This window comes from Salvelinus alpinus, chromosome 18 (assembly GCF_045679555.1).
Source record: "Salvelinus alpinus chromosome 18, SLU_Salpinus.1, whole genome shotgun sequence".
Taxonomy (NCBI): domain Eukaryota; kingdom Metazoa; phylum Chordata; class Actinopteri; order Salmoniformes; family Salmonidae; genus Salvelinus; species Salvelinus alpinus.
In genome coordinates this window covers 48,008,456-48,026,161 of record NC_092103.1, presented here as the reverse complement: position 1 = coordinate 48,026,161, position 17,706 = coordinate 48,008,456, and the positions used below count along the sequence as shown (strand labels likewise).

Sequence of the window (17,706 nt, the reverse complement as noted above, 5' to 3'; positions counted from 1 at the left end):
AGTCATTTAGCAGACGCTCTTATCCAGAGCGACTTACAAATTGGTGCATTCACCTTATGACATCCAGTGGAACGGCCACTTTACAATAGTGCATCTAAATCTTTTAAGGGGGGGGGAGTGAGAAGGATTACTTTATCCTATCCTAGGTATTCCTTAAAGAGGTGGGGTTTCAGGTGTCTCCGGAAGGTGGTGATTGACTCCGCTGTCCTGGCGTCGTGAGGGAGTTTGTTCCACCATTGGGGGGCCAGAGCAGCGAACAGTTTTGACTGGGCTGAGCGGGAACTGTACTTCCTCAGTGGTAGGGAGGCGAGCAGGCCAGAGGTGGATGAACGCAGTGCCCTTGTTTGGGTGTAGGGCCTGATCAGAGCCTGGAGGTACTGAGGTGCCGTTCCCCTCACAGCTCCGTAGGCAAGCACCATGGTCTTGTAGCGGATGCGAGCTTCAACTGGAAGCCAGTGGAGAGAGCGGAGGAGCGGGGTGACGTGAGAGAACTTGGGAAGGTTGAACACCAGACGGGCTGCGGCGTTCTGGATGAGTTGTAGGGGTTTAATGGCACAGGCAGGGAGCCCAGCCAACAGCGAGTTGCAGTAATCCAGACGGGAGATGACAAGTGCCTGGATTAGGACCTGCGCCGCTTCCTGTGTGAGGCAGGGTCGTACTCTGCGGATGTTGTAGAGCATGAACCTACAGGAACGGGCCACCGCCTTGATGTTGGTTGAGAACGACAGGGTGTTGTCCAGGATCACGCCAAGGTTCTTAGCGCTCTGGGAGGAGGACACAATGGAGTTGTCAACCGTGATGGCGAGATCATGGAACGGGCAGTCCTTCCCCGGGAGGAAGAGCAGCTCCGTCTTGCCGAGGTTCAGCTTGAGGTGGTGATCCGTCATCCACACTGATATGTCTGCCAGACATGCAGAGATGCGATTCGCCACCTGGTCATCAGAAGGGGGAAAGGAGAAGATTAGTTGTGTGTCGTCTGCATAGCAATGATAGGAGAGACCATGTGAGGTTATGACAGAGCCAAGTGACTTGGTGTATAGCGAGAATAGGAGAGGGCCTAGAACAGAGCCCTGGGGGACACCAGTGGTGAGAGCACGTGGTGAGGAGACAGATTCTCGCCACGCCACCTGGTAGGAGCGACCTGTCAGGTAGGACGCAATCCAAGCGTGGGCCGCGCCGGAGATGCCCAACTCGGAGAGGGTGGAGAGGAGGATCTGATGGTTCACAGTATCGAAGGCAGCCGATAGGTCTAGAAGGATGAGAGCAGAGGAGAGAGAGTTAGCTTTAGCAGTGCGGAGCGCCTCCGTGATACAGAGAAGAGCAGTCTCAGTTGAATGACTAGTCTTGAAACCTGACTGATTTGGATCAAGAAGGTCATTCTGAGAGAGATAGCGGGAGAGCTGGCCAAGGACGGCACGTTCAAGAGTTTTGGAGAGAAAAGAAAGAAGGGATACTGGTCTGTAGTTGTTGACATCGGAGGGATCGAGTGTAGGTTTTTTCAGAAGGGGTGCAACTCTCGCTCTCTTGAAGACGGAAGGGACGTAGCCAGCGGTCAGGGATGAGTTGATGAGCGAGGTGAGGTAAGGGAGAAGGTCTCCGGAAATGGTCTGGAGAAGAGAGGAGGGGATAGGGTCAAGCGGGCAGGTTGTTGGGCGGCCGGCCGTCACAAGACGCGAGATTTCATCTGGAGAGAGAGGGGAGAAAGAGGTCAGAGCACAGGGTGGGGCAGTGTGAGCAGAACCAGCGGTGTCGTTTGACTTAGCAAACGAGGATCGGATGTCGTCGACTTTCTTTTCAAAATGGTTGACGAAGTCATCTGCAGAGAGGGAGGAGGGGGGGGGAGGGGGAGGAGGATTCAGGAGGGAGGAGAAGGTGGCAAAGAGCTTCCTGGGGTTAGAGGCAGATGCTTGGAATTTAGAGTGGTAGAAAGTGGCTTTAGCAGCAGAGACAGAAGAGGAAAATGTAGAGAGGAGGGAGTGAAAGGATGCCAGGTCCGCAGGGAGGCGAGTTTTCCTCCATTTCCGCTCGGCTGCCCGGAGCCCTGTTCTGTGAGCTCGCAATGAGTCGTCGAGCCACGGAGCGGGAGGGGAGGACCGAGCCGGCCTGGAGGATAGGGGACATAGAGAGTCAAAGGATGCAGAAAGGGAGGAGAGGAGGGTTGAGGAGGCAGAATCAGGAGATAGGTTGGAGAAGGTTTGAGCAGAGGGAAGAGATGATAGGATGGAAGAGGAGAGGGTAGCGGGGGAGAGAGAGCGAAGGTTGGGGCTGCGCGATACCATCCGAGTAGGGGCAGTGTGGGAAGTGTTGGATGAGAGCGAGAGGGAAAAGGATACAAGGTAGTGGTCGGAGACTTGGAGGGGAGTTGCAATGAGGTTAGTGGAAGAACAGCATCTAGTAAAGATGAGGTCGAGCGTATTGCCTGCCTTGTGAGTAGGGGGGGAAGGTGAGAGGGTGAGGTCAAAAGAGGAGAGGAGTGGAAAGAAGGAGGCAGAGAGGAATGAGTCAAAGGTAGACGTGGGGAGGTTAAAGTCGCCCAGAACTGTGAGAGGTGAGCCGTCCTCAGGAAAGGAGCTAATCAAGGCATCGAGCTCATTGATGAACTCTCCGAGGGAACCTGGAGGGCGATAAATGATAAGGATGTTAAGCTTGAAAGGGCTGGTAACTGTGACAGCATGGAATTCAAAGGAGGCGATAGACAGATGGGTAAGGGGACAAAGAGAGAATGACCACTTGGGAGAGATGAGGATCCCGGTGCCACCACCCCGCTGACCAGAAGCTCTCGGGGTGTGCGAGAACACGTGGGCGGACGAAGAGAGAGCAGTAGGAGTAGCAGTGTTATCTGTGGTGATCCATGTTTCCGTCAGTGCCAGGAAGTCGAGGGACTGGAGGGAGGCATAGGCTGAGATGAACTCTGCCTTGTTGGCCGCAGATCGGCAGTTCCAGAGGCTACCGGAGACCTGGAACTCCACGTGGGTCGTGCGCGCTGGGACCACCAGATTAGGGTGGCCGATGCCACGCGGTGTGGAGCGTTTGTATGGTCTGTGCAGAGAGGAGAGAACAGGGATAGACAGACACATAGTTGACAGGCTACAGAAGAGACTACGCTAATGCAAAGGAGATTGGAGTGGCAAGTGGACTACGCGTCTCGAATGTTCAGAAAGTTAAGCTTACGTAGCAAGAATCTTATTGACTAAAATGATTAAGATGATACAGTACTGCTGAAGTAGGCTAGCTGGCAGTGGCTGCGTTGTTGACTTTGTAGGCTAGCTGGCAGTTGTTGACTTTGTAGGCTAGCTGGCAGTGGCTGCGTTGTTGACACTACACTAATCAAGTCGTTCCGTTGAGTGTAATAGTATCTACAGTGCTGCTATTCGGGGGCTAGCTGGCTAGCTAGCAGTGTTGATTACGTTACGTTGCGTTAAAAGAACGACAATAGCTGGCTAGCTAACCTAGAAAATCGCTCTAGACTACACAATTATCTTTGATACAAAGACGGCTATGCAGCTAGCTATGTAGCTAGCTACGATCAAACAAATCAAACCGTTGTACTGTAATGAAATGAAATGAAAATGTGATACTACCTGTGGAGCGAAGCGGAATGCGACCGGGTTGTTGAGTGCAGAAGTTCTATTCGGTAGACGTTGGCTAGCTGTTGGCTAGCTAGCAGTGTCTCCTACGTTAAGGACGACAGATAGCTGGCTAGCTAGCCTCGGTAAATTAAGATAATCACTCTAAAACTACACACTCTAAACTACACAATTATCTTGGATACGAAGACAGCAAAGACAACTATGTAGCTAGCTAACACTACACTAATCAAGTCGTTCAGTTGGGTGTAATAGTTGCTACAGTGCTGCTATTCGGTAGACGGTGGACGTTTGCTAGCTGGCTAGCTGCTGGGCAGATGGCAGATAGCAGTGTAGACTGCGTTAGGACGACGAAATACGATAATTACGCAATTATCTTTGATACAAAGACGGCTATGTAGCTAGCTAAGAAGAAATTGCTAAGATTAGACAAATTAAACCGTTGTACTATAATGAAATGTAATGAAATGTAATGAAAAGTTATACTACCTGCGGACCAAAGTGCTGCTATTCGGTAGACGGTGGACGTTTGCTAGCTGGCTAGCTGCTGGGCAGATGGCAGATAGCAGTGTAGACTGCGTTAGGACGACGAAATACGATAATTACGCAATTATCTTTGATACAAAGACGGCTATGTAGCTAGCTAAGAAGAAATTGCTAAGATTAGACAAATTAAACCGTTGTACTATAATGAAATGTAATGAAATGTAATGAAAAGTTATACTACCTGCGGACCAAAGTGCGAAGTGCGATCTTGAAGTAAACTGAATATATATCGCTTAGTTACTGCCTTGTAATGCCTACTCACGCCGTTGCTAAATCTAGATGAATCTAGACTAGATGAATATTTAACAGGATCAGGCTGATCTGAGAGAGGATGGGACTAGATTAATATTTAACATTATCAGGCTGATCTGAGAGAGGATGGGACTAGATGAATATTTAACAGGATCAGGCTGATCTGAGAGAGGATGGGACTAGATGAATATTTAACAGGATCAGGCTGATCTGAGAGAGGATTCGAGCTACAGTAGATATTTAAAAGGACGCTATATACAAACAGTGGATTATTAATTTTTTTCTCATATTTATGTTGTTTCAGTCGGAAGCCAATCCATAATCTGTCTGGTTAGACAAGCATATTGTTGACCATGTAAGGCTTCAGCTTCTCTCAGACTTCAGACCCAGTCTCTGAAGATCTTGTAGTCCTCAGGCTCATACATACAAACCCCATCTACATGGAGGCCAGTTCAAAGTCTTCCATTATGTCCCTTTCCTTACTAGCACCTCAGACTTTGCTCATAGCTACTTTATTGAGGAAAATGTACCTACTATGCCTGTAACATGTGGTTATCCCACCTAGCTAGCCTAGCTAACCTAGCTAACCTAGCTAGCCTAGCTAACCTAGCTCACCTAGCTCACCTAGCTCACCTAGCTCACCTAGCTCACCTAGCTAGCCTAGCTCACCTAGCTAGCCTAGCTCACCTACGATGAATACACTAACTGTAAGTCGTTATGGATAAGAGCGTCTGCTAAATGACAAAAATATCTAAAGACACTGAAGCAGCAAACTTTGTGAAAATTAATATTTGTGTCATTCTCAAAACGTTTTGGCCACGACTGTAGTGTCTTACAGTTTCACGTTTCAATGTTTTCAAAGTTAAATGCACACGATACAACGGGTGTAAAACAGTGCAGGGGGGGGGGGGGGGGGGTTCTGGAGTGGTTGTATATACAGGTCAGTACCAGTACCTTATTCAATGTCCAGGGGTACTGGAGTGGTTGTATATACAGATCAGAACCTTATTCAATGTCCAGGGGTTCTGGAGTGGTTGTATATACAGGTCAGTACCTTATTCAATGTGCAGGGGTACTGGAGTGGTTGTATATACAGGTCAGTACCTTATTCAATGTCCAGGGGTACTGGAGTGGTTGTATATACAGATCAGTGTTAGTACCTTATTCAATGTGCAGGGGTACTGGAGTGGTTGTATATACAGATCAGTGTTAGTACCTTATTCAATGTGCAGGGGTACTGGAGTGGTTGTATATACAGGTCAGTGTTAGTACCTTGTTCAATGTCCAGGGGTACTGGAGTGATTGTATATACAGGTCAGTGTTAGTACCTTGTTCAATGTTCAGGGGTACTGGAGTGGTTGTATATACAGGTCAGTACCTTATTCAATGTTCAGGGGTACTGGAGTGGTTGTATATACAGGTCAGTGTTAGTACCTTATTCAATGTTCAGGGGTACTGTAGTGGTTGTATATACAGGTCAGTGTTAGTACCTTATTCAATGTTCAGGGGTACTGTAGTGGTTGTATATACAGGTCAGTGTTAGTACCTTATTCAATGTTCAGGGGTACTGTAGTGGTTGTATATACAGGTCAGTGTTAGTACCTTATTCAATGTGCAGGATGGAGAACAGTCCCGGGTGGCTGGAATTTATGGCAATTTTTCGGGCCTTTCTCAGACACCGCCTGGCGTCTTGGATGGCTGGCAGCCGTATACTGTATGTGGTGGGTATTAAATCAGGTGGGCATCTGGGTCTATTGGTAAGAGAGTGGCCTCAGCGAAAGCAAGGTTGCTGGTTCAATTCCCTCAGGGATCAGGTATACGTAGTAAACATGTGTCCTCTCCCCTGTGTTTCAGAGCATCAAGGTGAGCTGGCAGCCCCCTCCTCCCAACACCCAGAACGGGTTCATCACCGGCTACAAACTCCGATACCGGAAGACCGGTCGACGAGGAGACCAGGAGGCTATCGAACCTAACAACTTCTGGTACCTGTTCACAGGTGAGACTTCTGGTACCTGTTCACAGGTGAGACTACTGGTACCTGTTCACAGGTGAGACTTCTGGTACCTGTTCACAGGTGAGACTTCTGGTACCTGTTCACAGGTGAGACTTCTGGTACCTGTTTACAGGTGAGACTTCTGGTACCTGTTCACAGGTGAGACTACTGGTACCTGTTCACAGGTGAGACTTCTGGTACCTGTTCACAGGTGAGACTTCTGGTACCTGTTCACAGGTGAGACTTTTGGTACCTGTTCACAGGTGAGACTTCTGGTACCTGTTCACAGGTGAGACTTCTGGTACCTGTTCACAGGTGAGACTTCTGGTACCTGTTTACAGGTGAGACTTCTGGTACCTGTTCACAGGTGAGACTACTGGTACCTGTTCACAGGTGAGACTTCTGGTACCTGTTCACAGGTGAGACTTTTGGTACCTGTTCACAGGTGAGACTTCTGGTACCTGTTCACAGGTGAGACTTCTGGTACCTGTTTACAGGTGAGACTTCTGGTACCTGTGTACAGGTGAGACTTCTGGTACCTGTTCACAGGTGAGACTTCTGGTACCTGTTCACAAGTGAGACTTCTGGTACCTGTTCACATGTGAGTCTCCTGGTACATGTTCACAGGTGAGACTTCTGGTACCTGTTCACAGGTGAGACTTCTGGTACCTGTTCACAGGTGAGACTACTGGTACCTGTTCACAGGTGAGACTTCTGGTACCTGTTCACAGGTGAGACTTCTGGTACCTGTTCACAGGTGAGACTACTGGTACCTGTTCACAGGTGAGACTTCTGGTACCTGTTCACAGGTGAGACTTCTGGTACCTGTTTACAGGTGAGACTTCTCGTACCTGTTTACAGGTGAGACTTCTCGTACCTGTTTACAGGTGAGACCTCTGGTACATGTTTACAGTTGAGACTTCTGGTACCTGTGTACAGGTGAGACTTCTGGTACCTGTTCACAGGTGAGACTTTGGGTACCTGTTCACAAGTGAGACTTCTGGTACCTGTTCACAGGTGAGTCTCCTGGTACCTGTTCACAGGTGAGACTTCTGGTATCTGTTCACAGGTGAGACTTCTGGTACCTGTTCACAGGTGAGACTTCTGGTACCTGTTCACAAGTGAGACTTCTGGTACCTGTTCACAAGTGAGACTTCTGATACCTGTTCACAAGAGAGACTTCTGGTACCTGTTTACAGGTGAGACTTCTGGTACCTGTTTACAGGTGAGACTTCTGGTACCTTTGTACAGGTGAGACTTCTGGTACCTGTGTACAGGTGAGACTTCTGGTACCTGTTTACAGGTGAGACTTCTGGTACCTTTGTACAGGTGAGACTTCTGGTACCTGTGTACAGGTGAGACTTTTGGTACCTGTGTACAGGTGAGACTTCTGGTACCTATTTACAGGTGAGACTTCTGGTACCTGTTCACAGGTGAGACTTATGGTACCTGTGTACATATATAAGCACCTGTAGCCAGATAATACATATACTGTATACAGTATACATTGTCCTTCCATGACAGACTGACCAGGTGAATCCAGTACATTGTCCTTCCATGACAGACTGACCAGGTGAATCCAGGTGAAAGCTATGATCCCTTATTGATTCCACTTGTCAAATCCACTTCAATCAGTGTAGATGAAGGGGAAGAGACTGGTTAAAGAATGATTTTTAAGCCTTGAGACAATTGAGACATGGATTGTGTATGTGTGCCATTCAGAGGGTGAATGGACAAGACAAAATGGGATTTCTCCCATTCTTCTCTGCAGATTCTCTCAAACTCTGTCAGGTTGGACGGGGGCAATGCTGCACAGCTATTTTCAGGTCTCTCCAGAGATGTTCGATCGGGTTCAAGTCCGGGCTCTGGCTGGGCCACTCAAGGACATTCAGAGACTTGTCCTAAAGCCACTCCTGCATTGTCTTGTCTGTGTGCTTAGGCTCATCTTCCTGTTGGAAGGTGAACTTTCACCCCAGTCTGAGGTCCTGAGCACTCTGGAACAGGTTTTCATCAAGGATCTCTCTGTTCTTTGCTCCGTTCATCTTTGCCTCGATCCTGACTATTCTCCCAGTCCCTGCCGCTGAAAAACATCCCCACAGCATGATGCTGCCACCACCACGCTTCACCATAGGGATGGTGCCAGGTTTCCTCTAGACGTGACGCTTGGCATTCAGGCCAAAGAGTTCAGTCTTGGTTTCATAAGACCAGAAAATCTTGTTTCTCATGGACTGAGAGTGTCTATGTGCCTTTTGGCAAACTCCAAGCAGGCTGTCTTGTGCCTTTTACTGAGGAGTTGTTTCCGTCTGGCCACTCTACCATAAAGGCCTGATTGGTGGAGTGCTGCAGAGATGATTGTCCTTCTGGAAGGTTCTCCCATCTACAAAGAGGAACTCTGGAGCTCTGTTAGAGTGACCATTGGGTTCTTGATCACCTCTCTGACCAAGGCCCTTCTCCCCCGATTGGTCAGTTTGTCCGGGCGGTCAGCTCTTGGAAGAGTCTTGGTGGTTCCAATCTTCTTCCATTTAAGAATGATGGAGGCCACTGTGTTCTTGGATGCTGCAGAACTGTTTTTCTATCCTTCCCCAGATCTGTGCCTCGACACAATCCTGTCTCGGAGCTCTACGGACAATTCCTTCGACCTCATGGCTTGGTTTTTATGGGACCATATATAGACAGGTGTGTGTGCCTTTCCAAATCATGTCCAATCAATTGAATTGACCACAGGTGGACTCCAATCAAGTTGTAGAAACATCTCGAACGGTGATCAATGGAACAGGAAGCACCTGAATTCAATTTCAAGTCTCATAGCAAAGGGTCTGAATACTTATGTAAATAAGGTATTTCTGTTTTTTATTGTTAATACATTTGAGAAAAAAAAAGTATAACTGTGTTTTCCACTTTTTCATTATGGGGTCATGTGTAGCCTGCTGAGTTATTTTTGTCGTTGTCCATTTTTAGAATAAGGCTGTAATGTAACAAAATGGGGAAACAGTCAAGGGGTCTGAATACTTTTCCGAATGCTCTGTATTCACCAGTCAGATATTACACATGAAAAAATGTATGTTTTTTCACCTCCTATATAAAAACTGCATATTTTAATACCTATCTGGTTTACGCTAGAGAGGCAAAATTAATTACTATTATTATAACAATGAATATTTATTTATTGTTTCTGCAGTTTATTTGTTATGTATACTTCATTGGTTTGATTAATTATTTATTTTATTTCAGTATGTTGTGAACCCAGACAGCAAACTAACTGTCTATATATGTCTGTCTTCCAAATGGCACCCTATTCCCTATATAGTACAATATGGGCCCTGGTGAAAAGTAGTGCACTATATAGGGAATAGGGTTCCATAAGGGATGCAGTGCTTGTCTGTCTGTCTGTCTGTCTGTCTGTCTGTCTGTCTGTCTGTCTGTCTGTCTGTCTGTCTGTCTGTCTGTCTGTCTGTCTGTCTGTCTGTCTGTCTGTCTGTCTGTCTGTCTGTCTGTCTGTCTGTCTGTCTGTCTGTCTGTCTGTCTGTCTGTCCGTCCGTCCGTCCGTCCGTCCGTCCGTCCGTCCGTCCGTCCTCTCATTTCTCTGTAATGCAACGATGAATATTCAGCCTCTGAATGTGTTAGAAACTGTCACTAACAATGAACACACAGCGATGTGTTTGGTGGTTTGAAGGAGATTGAAGCTATATCTATTGGCTCCCTAGTGGCGCGGCGGTCTAAGGCACTGCATCTCAGTGCAATAGGCGTCACTACAGTCCCTGGTTCGAATCCAGGCTGGATCACATCCGGCCGCGATTGGGAGTCCCACATTTGGCCCAGCATCGTCCGAGGTTTGGCCAGGGGGGGTAGGCCGTCGTTGTAAATAAGAATTTATTCTTTAACCTTTCACGAGCCTCTACCCCGGGTCCGGGATCACCCCCCACCCCCCCCCACACACTGATTAGCATAGCTAGCATAGCTTCACAAGTAGATAGTAGCATCTAAATATCATTAAATCACAAGTCCAAGACACCAGATGAAAGATACAGATCTTGTGAATAAAGCCACCATTTCAGATTTTTAAAATGTTTTACAGGGAAGACAAAATATGTAAATCTATTAGCTAAACACGTTAGCAAAATACACCACTATTCTAACTCCATCAGTTTCTTACTCCTTCAGGTGCTATCACCAATTCGGCTCAACTAAGATATTGATAGCCAATAACCTATAAAAAAAACCATCAGATGACAGTCTGATAACATATTCATGGTATAGGATAGTTTTTGTTAGAAAAAAGTGCATATTTCAGGTAGAAATCACAGTTTACAATTGCACCGACCATCACAAATCGACTAGAATTACTAGATAGAGCAACGTGTATGAACAATTTACTCATCATAAAACATTTCATAAAAATAGACAAAGCATAGCAATGGAAAGACCCAGTTCTTGTGATTTCAGACCATATTTCAGATTTTCTAAGCGTTTTTCAGCGAAAACACAATAAATCGATAAGTTAGCATACCACATGTGCAAACGTTACCAGAGCATCGATTCCAGCCAAAGAGCGCTATAACGTAATCACCGCCAAAATATATTAATTTTTTCACTAACCTTCTCAGAATTCTTCCGATGACACTCCTGTAACATCATTTTACAACATACATATACAGTTTGTTCGAAAAGGTGCATATTTAGCCATACAAAACCGTGGTTATACAATGGAAATAGTCACAACTCAAGCCTCAAAATGAGGAACGTCAGCTTTCAGAGTGATCTAGTTTAATCGAAAGCTAATCATATACTTGACTAAAAAATACAGGGTTGACAGGAATCGAAAGACAAATTAGTTCTTAATGCAACCGCTGATTTACATTTTTAAAATTATCCTTACTTTTCAATACAGGGTTCGCCAAGTGAAGCTATACCAAACAAAATGGCGAAATATGCGTTTAAAATATTTCGACAGAACAACGATTTATCATATTAAATATTGCTTACTTTGAGCTGTTCTTCCATCATATTCTTGGGCAATGTATCCTTTCTATGTTATAAACGTCTTTTGGTCGATAGATGTCCTCTGTCCTTCGAAATATCCACTAACGATCGAACGGGACCCCAAAACGTGTCCAAAGTTTCAGAGTGCACAACAAAGAAATTCCTCAAAATCGCACTAAACGGATATAAATTGCTATAAAACGGTTCAAATTAACTACATTATGATGTTTTTAACAACTATAACGACTGAAAACATGACCGGAGAAATATTGCTGGTTAGACAAGGATTTGGAATGAGGCAAGTCCGATGTCCTTCACGCTTCAGGCGCGCGACGAGAAAGGGCGGTCCCTATACATTTTGTGGTTTTATAATGGCTGGGATTGTGCAATAGACTCCATTCAAAACGTGATGACGTACAGACACCCAGAGGAAGACGTAGGCAGTGTCGGTTTCTTCATAGCATTCACTGTCGCCTTAAAAACAGACTCCAGATCAGGGGTAAAAACTTCTCAAATCTGACCCCTGTCATGAAAAGTGCTGTAGATATTGTTCTGTACCACTCAGAGACAAAATTCCAACTTCTATAGAAACTAGAAGGTGTTTTCTATCCAATAATAACAATAATATGCATATTGTACGATCAAGAATTTAGCACGAGGCAGTTTAATTTGGAGACCCAAATATGCTAATGCAGAACAGCACCCCCTATAGCTGCAAGAAGTTTTAACTGACTTGCCTAGTTAAATAAAAGGTTACATAAAAAAATATATATACACTGCTCCAAAAAATAAAGGGAACACTAAAATAACACATCCTAGATCTGAATGAATTAAATATTCTTATTAAATACTTTTTTCTTTACATAGTTGAATGTGCTGACAACAAAATCACACAAAAATTATCAATGGAAATCAAATTTATCAACCCATGGAGGTCTGGATTTGGAGTCACACTCAAAATTAAAGTAGAAAACCACACTACAGGCTGATCCAACTTTGATGTAATGTCCTTAAAACAAGTCAAAATGAGGCTCAGTAGTGTGTGTGGCCTCCACGTGCCTGTATGACCTCCCTACAACGCCTGGGCATGCTCCTGATGAGGTGGCGGATGGTCTCCTGAGGGATCTCCTCCCAGACCTGGACTAAAGCATCTGCCAACTCCTGGACAGTCTGTGGTGCAACGTGGCGTTGGTGGATGGAGCGAGACATGATGTCCCAGATGTGCTCAATTGGATTCAGGTCCGGGGAACGGGCGGGCCAGTCCATAGCATCAATGCCTTCCTCTTGCAGGAACTGCTGACACACTCCCGCCACATGAGGTCTAGCATTGTCTTGCATTAGGAGGAACCCAGGGCCAACCGCACCAGCATATGGTCTCACAAGGGGTCTGAGGATCTCATCTCGGTACCTAATGGCAGTCAGGCTACCTCTGGGCTGTGTGGCCCCCCAAAGAAATGCCACCCCACACCATGACTGACCCACCGCCAAACCGGTCATGCTGGAGGATGTTGCAGGCAGCAGAACGTTCTCCACGGCGTCTCCAGACTCTGTCACGTCTGTCACATGTGCTCATGTGCTCAGTGTGAACCTGCTTTCATCTGTGAAGAGCACAGGGCGCCAGTGGCGAATTTGCCAATCTTGGTGTTCTCTGGCAAATGCCAAACTTCCTGCACGGTGTTGGGCTGTAAGCACAACCCCCACCTGTGGACGTCGGGCCCTCATACCACCCTCATGGAGTCTGTTTCTGACCGTTTGAGCAGACACATGCACATTTGTGGCCTGCTGGAGGTAATTTTGCAGGGCTCTGGCAGTGCTCCTCCTTGCACAAAGGCGGAGGTAGCGGTCCTGCTGCTGGGTTGTTGCCCTCCTACGGCCTCCTCCACGTCTCCTGATGTACTGGCCTGTCTCCTGGTAGCGCCTCCATGCTCTGGACACTACGCTGACAGACACAGCAAACCTTCTTGCCACAGCTCGCATTGATGTGCCATCCTGGATGAGCTGCACTACCTGAGCCACTTGTGTGGGTTGTAGACTCCGTCTCATGCTACCACTAGAGTGAAAGCACCGCCAGCATTCAAAAGTGACCAAAACATCAGCCAGGAAGCATAGGAACTGAGAAGTGGTCTGTGGTCACCACCTGCAAAACCACTCCTTTATTGGGGGTGTCTTGCTAATTGCCTTTTAATTTCCACCTTTTGTCTATTCCATTTGCACAACAGCATGTGAAATGTATTGTCAATCAGTGTTGCTTCCTAAGTGGACAGTTTGATTTCGCAGAAGTGTGATTGACTTGGAGTTACATTGTGTTGTTTAAGTGTTCCCTTTATTTTTTTTGAGCAGTGTATATTCTTGCCCAGATTTCTCCATGAAAAATAAACACAGAGATGTTTTGAAGGGTTAAATTGAAAGGAAAGAAGGGACATGAACAACTATCTGAGGATGTTGAGAGTGTTAAAAGCTGTTCTGGGGATTGAACCCATTACCATTATGTTTGTGTTTTAGTGTGATGGATGTTACCACTCAACCACACAGACACTGTAGGGTGGTGTGTTTAACATGTCTCTGTGATGTTGTCGTGTTTACAGACTCAGCTTTGTGATAAATACTGTTTTCATGTAACATTTCTGTGTCGTCGTGTTTCTGTAAATATATATTTCTGACGTTGTTGTGCGTCTCTCTGTCTCAGGGCTGCAGACATCAGAAGTCAGGTTTCAGCTGTCTCAAGGTGTAGCCTTTCTAGAATGTTGTACGTATCTTAGACGTTGTCTTCTCTCGGTCTCGGAAACTGCAGAAAGACAGTCGGTACGACCATGGTTAACATCTCTTAGCCCAGGATTCATCAACTAGATTCAGTGGCGGGACGATTTTTCTTTGAGCAAATGGTCAAGGGGTCGTCACATAATTACAAAATAATTCATAGATGGGAAATTGATCGCAACAAGCACCGAATAGATATAATGTTTGACTAAAACATAATCATTTCAAACCTTGCTTGCATTTGTATAAGATCGCATGTTTCTCTCTATTATGCGTGGGAATGGGAAACAGATTTCTCAAATTATAATCACTAAAGGCTGAAGGGAGGTGTCTCTCTCTCTCAAGCTGTCTTCCTGGTGTCTCTTTCTCTCTCAAGCTGTCTTCCTGGTCTCTCTCTCTCAAGCTGACTTCCTGGTGTCTCTCTCTCTCAAGCTGTCTTCCTGGTGTCTCTCTCTCAAATTGTCTTCCTGGTGTCTCTCTCTCAAATTGTCTTCCTGGTGTCTCTCTCTCAAATTGTCTTCCTGGTGTCTCTCTCTCTCAAGCTGTCTTCCTGGTCTCTCTCTCTCTCAAGCTGTCTTCCTGGTGTCTCTCTCTCTCAAGCTGTCTTCCTGGCGTCTCTCTCTCAAATTGTCTTCCTGGTGTCTCTCTCTCAAATTGTCTTCCTGGTGTCTCTCTCTCTCTCAAGCTGACTTCCTGGTGTCTCTCTCTCAAGCTGACGTCCTGGTGTCTCTCTCTCAAGCTGGTGTCCTGCTGTCTCTCTCTCAAGCTGACTTCCTGGTGTCTCTCTCTCAAGCTGTCTTCCTGGTGTCTCTCTCTCAAGCTGACTTCCTGGTGTCTCTCTCTCAAGCTGACTTCCTGGTGTCTCTCTCTCAAGATGTCTTCCTGGTGTCTCTCTCTCAAGCTGACTTCCTGGTGTCTCTCTCTCGAACTGACTTCCTGGTGTCTCTCTCTCAAGCTGTCTTCCTGGTGTCTCTCTTTCAAGCTGACTTCCTGGTGTCTCTCTCTCAAGCTGTCTTCCTGGTGTCTCTCTCTCAAGCTGACTTCCTGGTGTCTCTCTCTCTCAAGCTGACGTCCTGCTGTCTCTCTCTCAAGCTGACTTCCTGGTGTCTCTCTCTCAAGATGTCTTCCTGGTGTCTCTCTCTCAAGCTGACTTCCTGGTGTCTCTCTCTCAAGCTGACTTCCTGGTGTCTCTCTCTCAAACTGACGTCCTGCTGTCTCTCTCTCAAACTGACGTCCTGCTGTCTCTCTCTCAAGCTGACTTCCTGGTGTCTCTCTCTCAAGCTGACTTCCTGGTGTCTCTCTCTCAAACTGACTTCCTGGTGTCTCTCTCTCAAGCTGTCTTCCTGGTGTCTCTCTCTCAAGCTGTCTTCCTGGTGTCTCTCTCTCTCAAGCTGTCTTCCTGGTGTCTCTCTCTCTCAAGCTGTCTTCCTGGTGTCTCTCTCTCAAGCTCACTTCCTGGTGTCTCTCTCTCAAACTGACTTCCTTGTGTCTCTCTCTCAAGCTGTCTTCCTGGTGTCTCTCTCTCAGGCTGTCTTCCTGGTGTCTCTCTCTCAAGCTGACTTCCTGGTGTCTCTCTCTCAAGCTGTCTTCCTGGTGTCTCTCTCTCAAGCTGTCTTCCTGGTGTCTCTCTCTCTCAAGCTGTCTTCCTGGTGTCTCTCTCTCAAGCTGTCTTCCTGGTGTCTCTCTCTCAAGCTGACTTCCTGGTGTCTCTCTCTCAAGCTGACTTCCTGGTGTCTCTCTCTCAAGATGTCTTCCTGGTGTCTCTCTCTCAAGCTGACTTCCTGGTGTCTCTCTCTCGAACTGACTTCCTGGTGTCTCTCTCTCAAGCTGTCTTCCTGGTGTCTCTCTTTCAAGCTGACTTCCTGGTGTCTCTCTCTCAAGCTGTCTTCCTGGTGTCTCTCTCTCAAGCTGACTTCCTGGTGTCTCTCTCTCTCAAGCTGACGTCCTGCTGTCTCTCTCTCAAGCTGACTTCCTGGTGTCTCTCTCTCAAGATGTCTTCCTGGTGTCTCTCTCTCAAGCTGACTTCCTGGTGTCTCTCTCTCAAGCTGACTTCCTGGTGTCTCTCTCTCAAACTGACGTCCTGCTGTCTCTCTCTCAAACTGACGTCCTGCTGTCTCTCTCTCAAGCTGACTTCCTGGTGTCTCTCTCTCAAGCTGACTTCCTGGTGTCTCTCTCTCAAACTGACTTCCTGGTGTCTCTCTCTCAAGCTGTCTTCCTGGTGTCTCTCTCTCAAGCTGTCTTCCTGGTGTCTCTCTCTCTCAAGCTGTCTTCCTGGTGTCTCTCTCTCTCAAGCTGTCTTCCTGGTGTCTCTCTCTCAAGCTCACTTCCTGGTGTCTCTCTCTCAAACTGACTTCCTTGTGTCTCTCTCTCAAGCTGTCTTCCTGGTGTCTCTCTCTCAGGCTGTCTTCCTGGTGTCTCTCTCTCAAGCTGACTTCCTGGTGTCTCTCTCTCAAGCTGTCTTCCTGGTGTCTCTCTCTCAAGCTGTCTTCCTGGTGTCTCTCTCTCTCAAGCTGTCTTCCTGGTGTCTCTCTCTCAGGCTGTCTTCCTGGTGTCTCTCTCTCAAGCTGACTTCCTGGTGTCTCTCTCTCAAGCTGTCTTCCTGGTGTCTCTCTCTCAAGCTGTCTTCCTGGTGTTTTTAGTCTATTATGTTTTTTTGTTGTTCAGAAAACTTGTGTGGAATAAATATTTCCCGCAGGCCGCCAGCTGGGGAACCCTGTCTTAGACGTTGTCCTCCACCCATCTCAGAGCTGGGGAACCCTGTCTTAGACGTTGTCCTCCACCCATCTCAGAGCTGGGGAACCCTGTCTTAGACGTTGTCCTCCACCCATCTCAGAGCTGGGGAACCCTGTCTTAGACGTTGTCCTCCACCCATCTCAGAGCTGGGGAACCCTGTCTTAGACGTTGTCCTCCACCCATCTCAGAGCTGGGGAACCCTGTCTTAGACGTTGTCCTCCACCCATCTCAGAGCTGGGGAACCCTGTCTTAGACGTTGTCCTCCACCCATCTCAGAGCTGGGGAACCCTGTCTTAGACGTTGTCCTCCACCCATCTCAGAGCTGGGGAACCCTGTCTTAGACGTTGTCCTCCACCCATCTCAGAGCTGGGGAACCCTGTCTTAGACGTTGTCCTCCACCCATCTCAGAGCTGGGGAACCCTGTCTTAGACGTTGTCCTCCACCCATCTCAGAGCTGGGGAACCCTGTCTTAGACGTTGTCCTCCACCCATCTCAGAGCTGGGGAACCCTGTCTTAGACGTTGTCCTCCACCCATCTCAGAGCTGGGGAACCCTGTCTTAGACGTTGTCCTCCACCCATCTCAGAGCTGGGGAACCCTGTCTTAGACGTTGTCCTCCACCCATCTCAGAGCTGGGGAACCCTGTCTTAGACGTTGTCCTCCACCCATCTCAGAGCTGGGGAACCCTGTCTTAGACGTTGTCCTCCACCCATCTCAGAGCTGGGGAACCCTGTCTTAGACGTTGTCCTCCACCCATCTCAGAGCTGGGGAACCCTGTCTTAGACGTTGTCCTCCACCCATCTCAGAGCTGGGGAACCCTGTCTTAGACGTTGTCCTCCACCCATCTCAGAGCTGGGGAA

At 47.3% G+C, this 17,706-nt stretch overlaps 1 protein-coding gene across 1 annotated transcript in view; it reads left to right on the top strand.

The window, feature by feature from the left end:
- The window catches only part of LOC139544425 (netrin receptor DCC-like), a 653,665-nt gene that overhangs the window by 473,818 nt on the left and 162,141 nt on the right, over positions 1–17,706 (top strand). Inside the window, exon 13 of the mRNA XM_071351497.1 lies at positions 6,240–6,381. Coding sequence (XP_071207598.1) covers positions 6,240–6,381 — 142 coding nt within the window. The remainder of the gene's footprint in view (positions 1–6,239; positions 6,382–17,706) is intronic.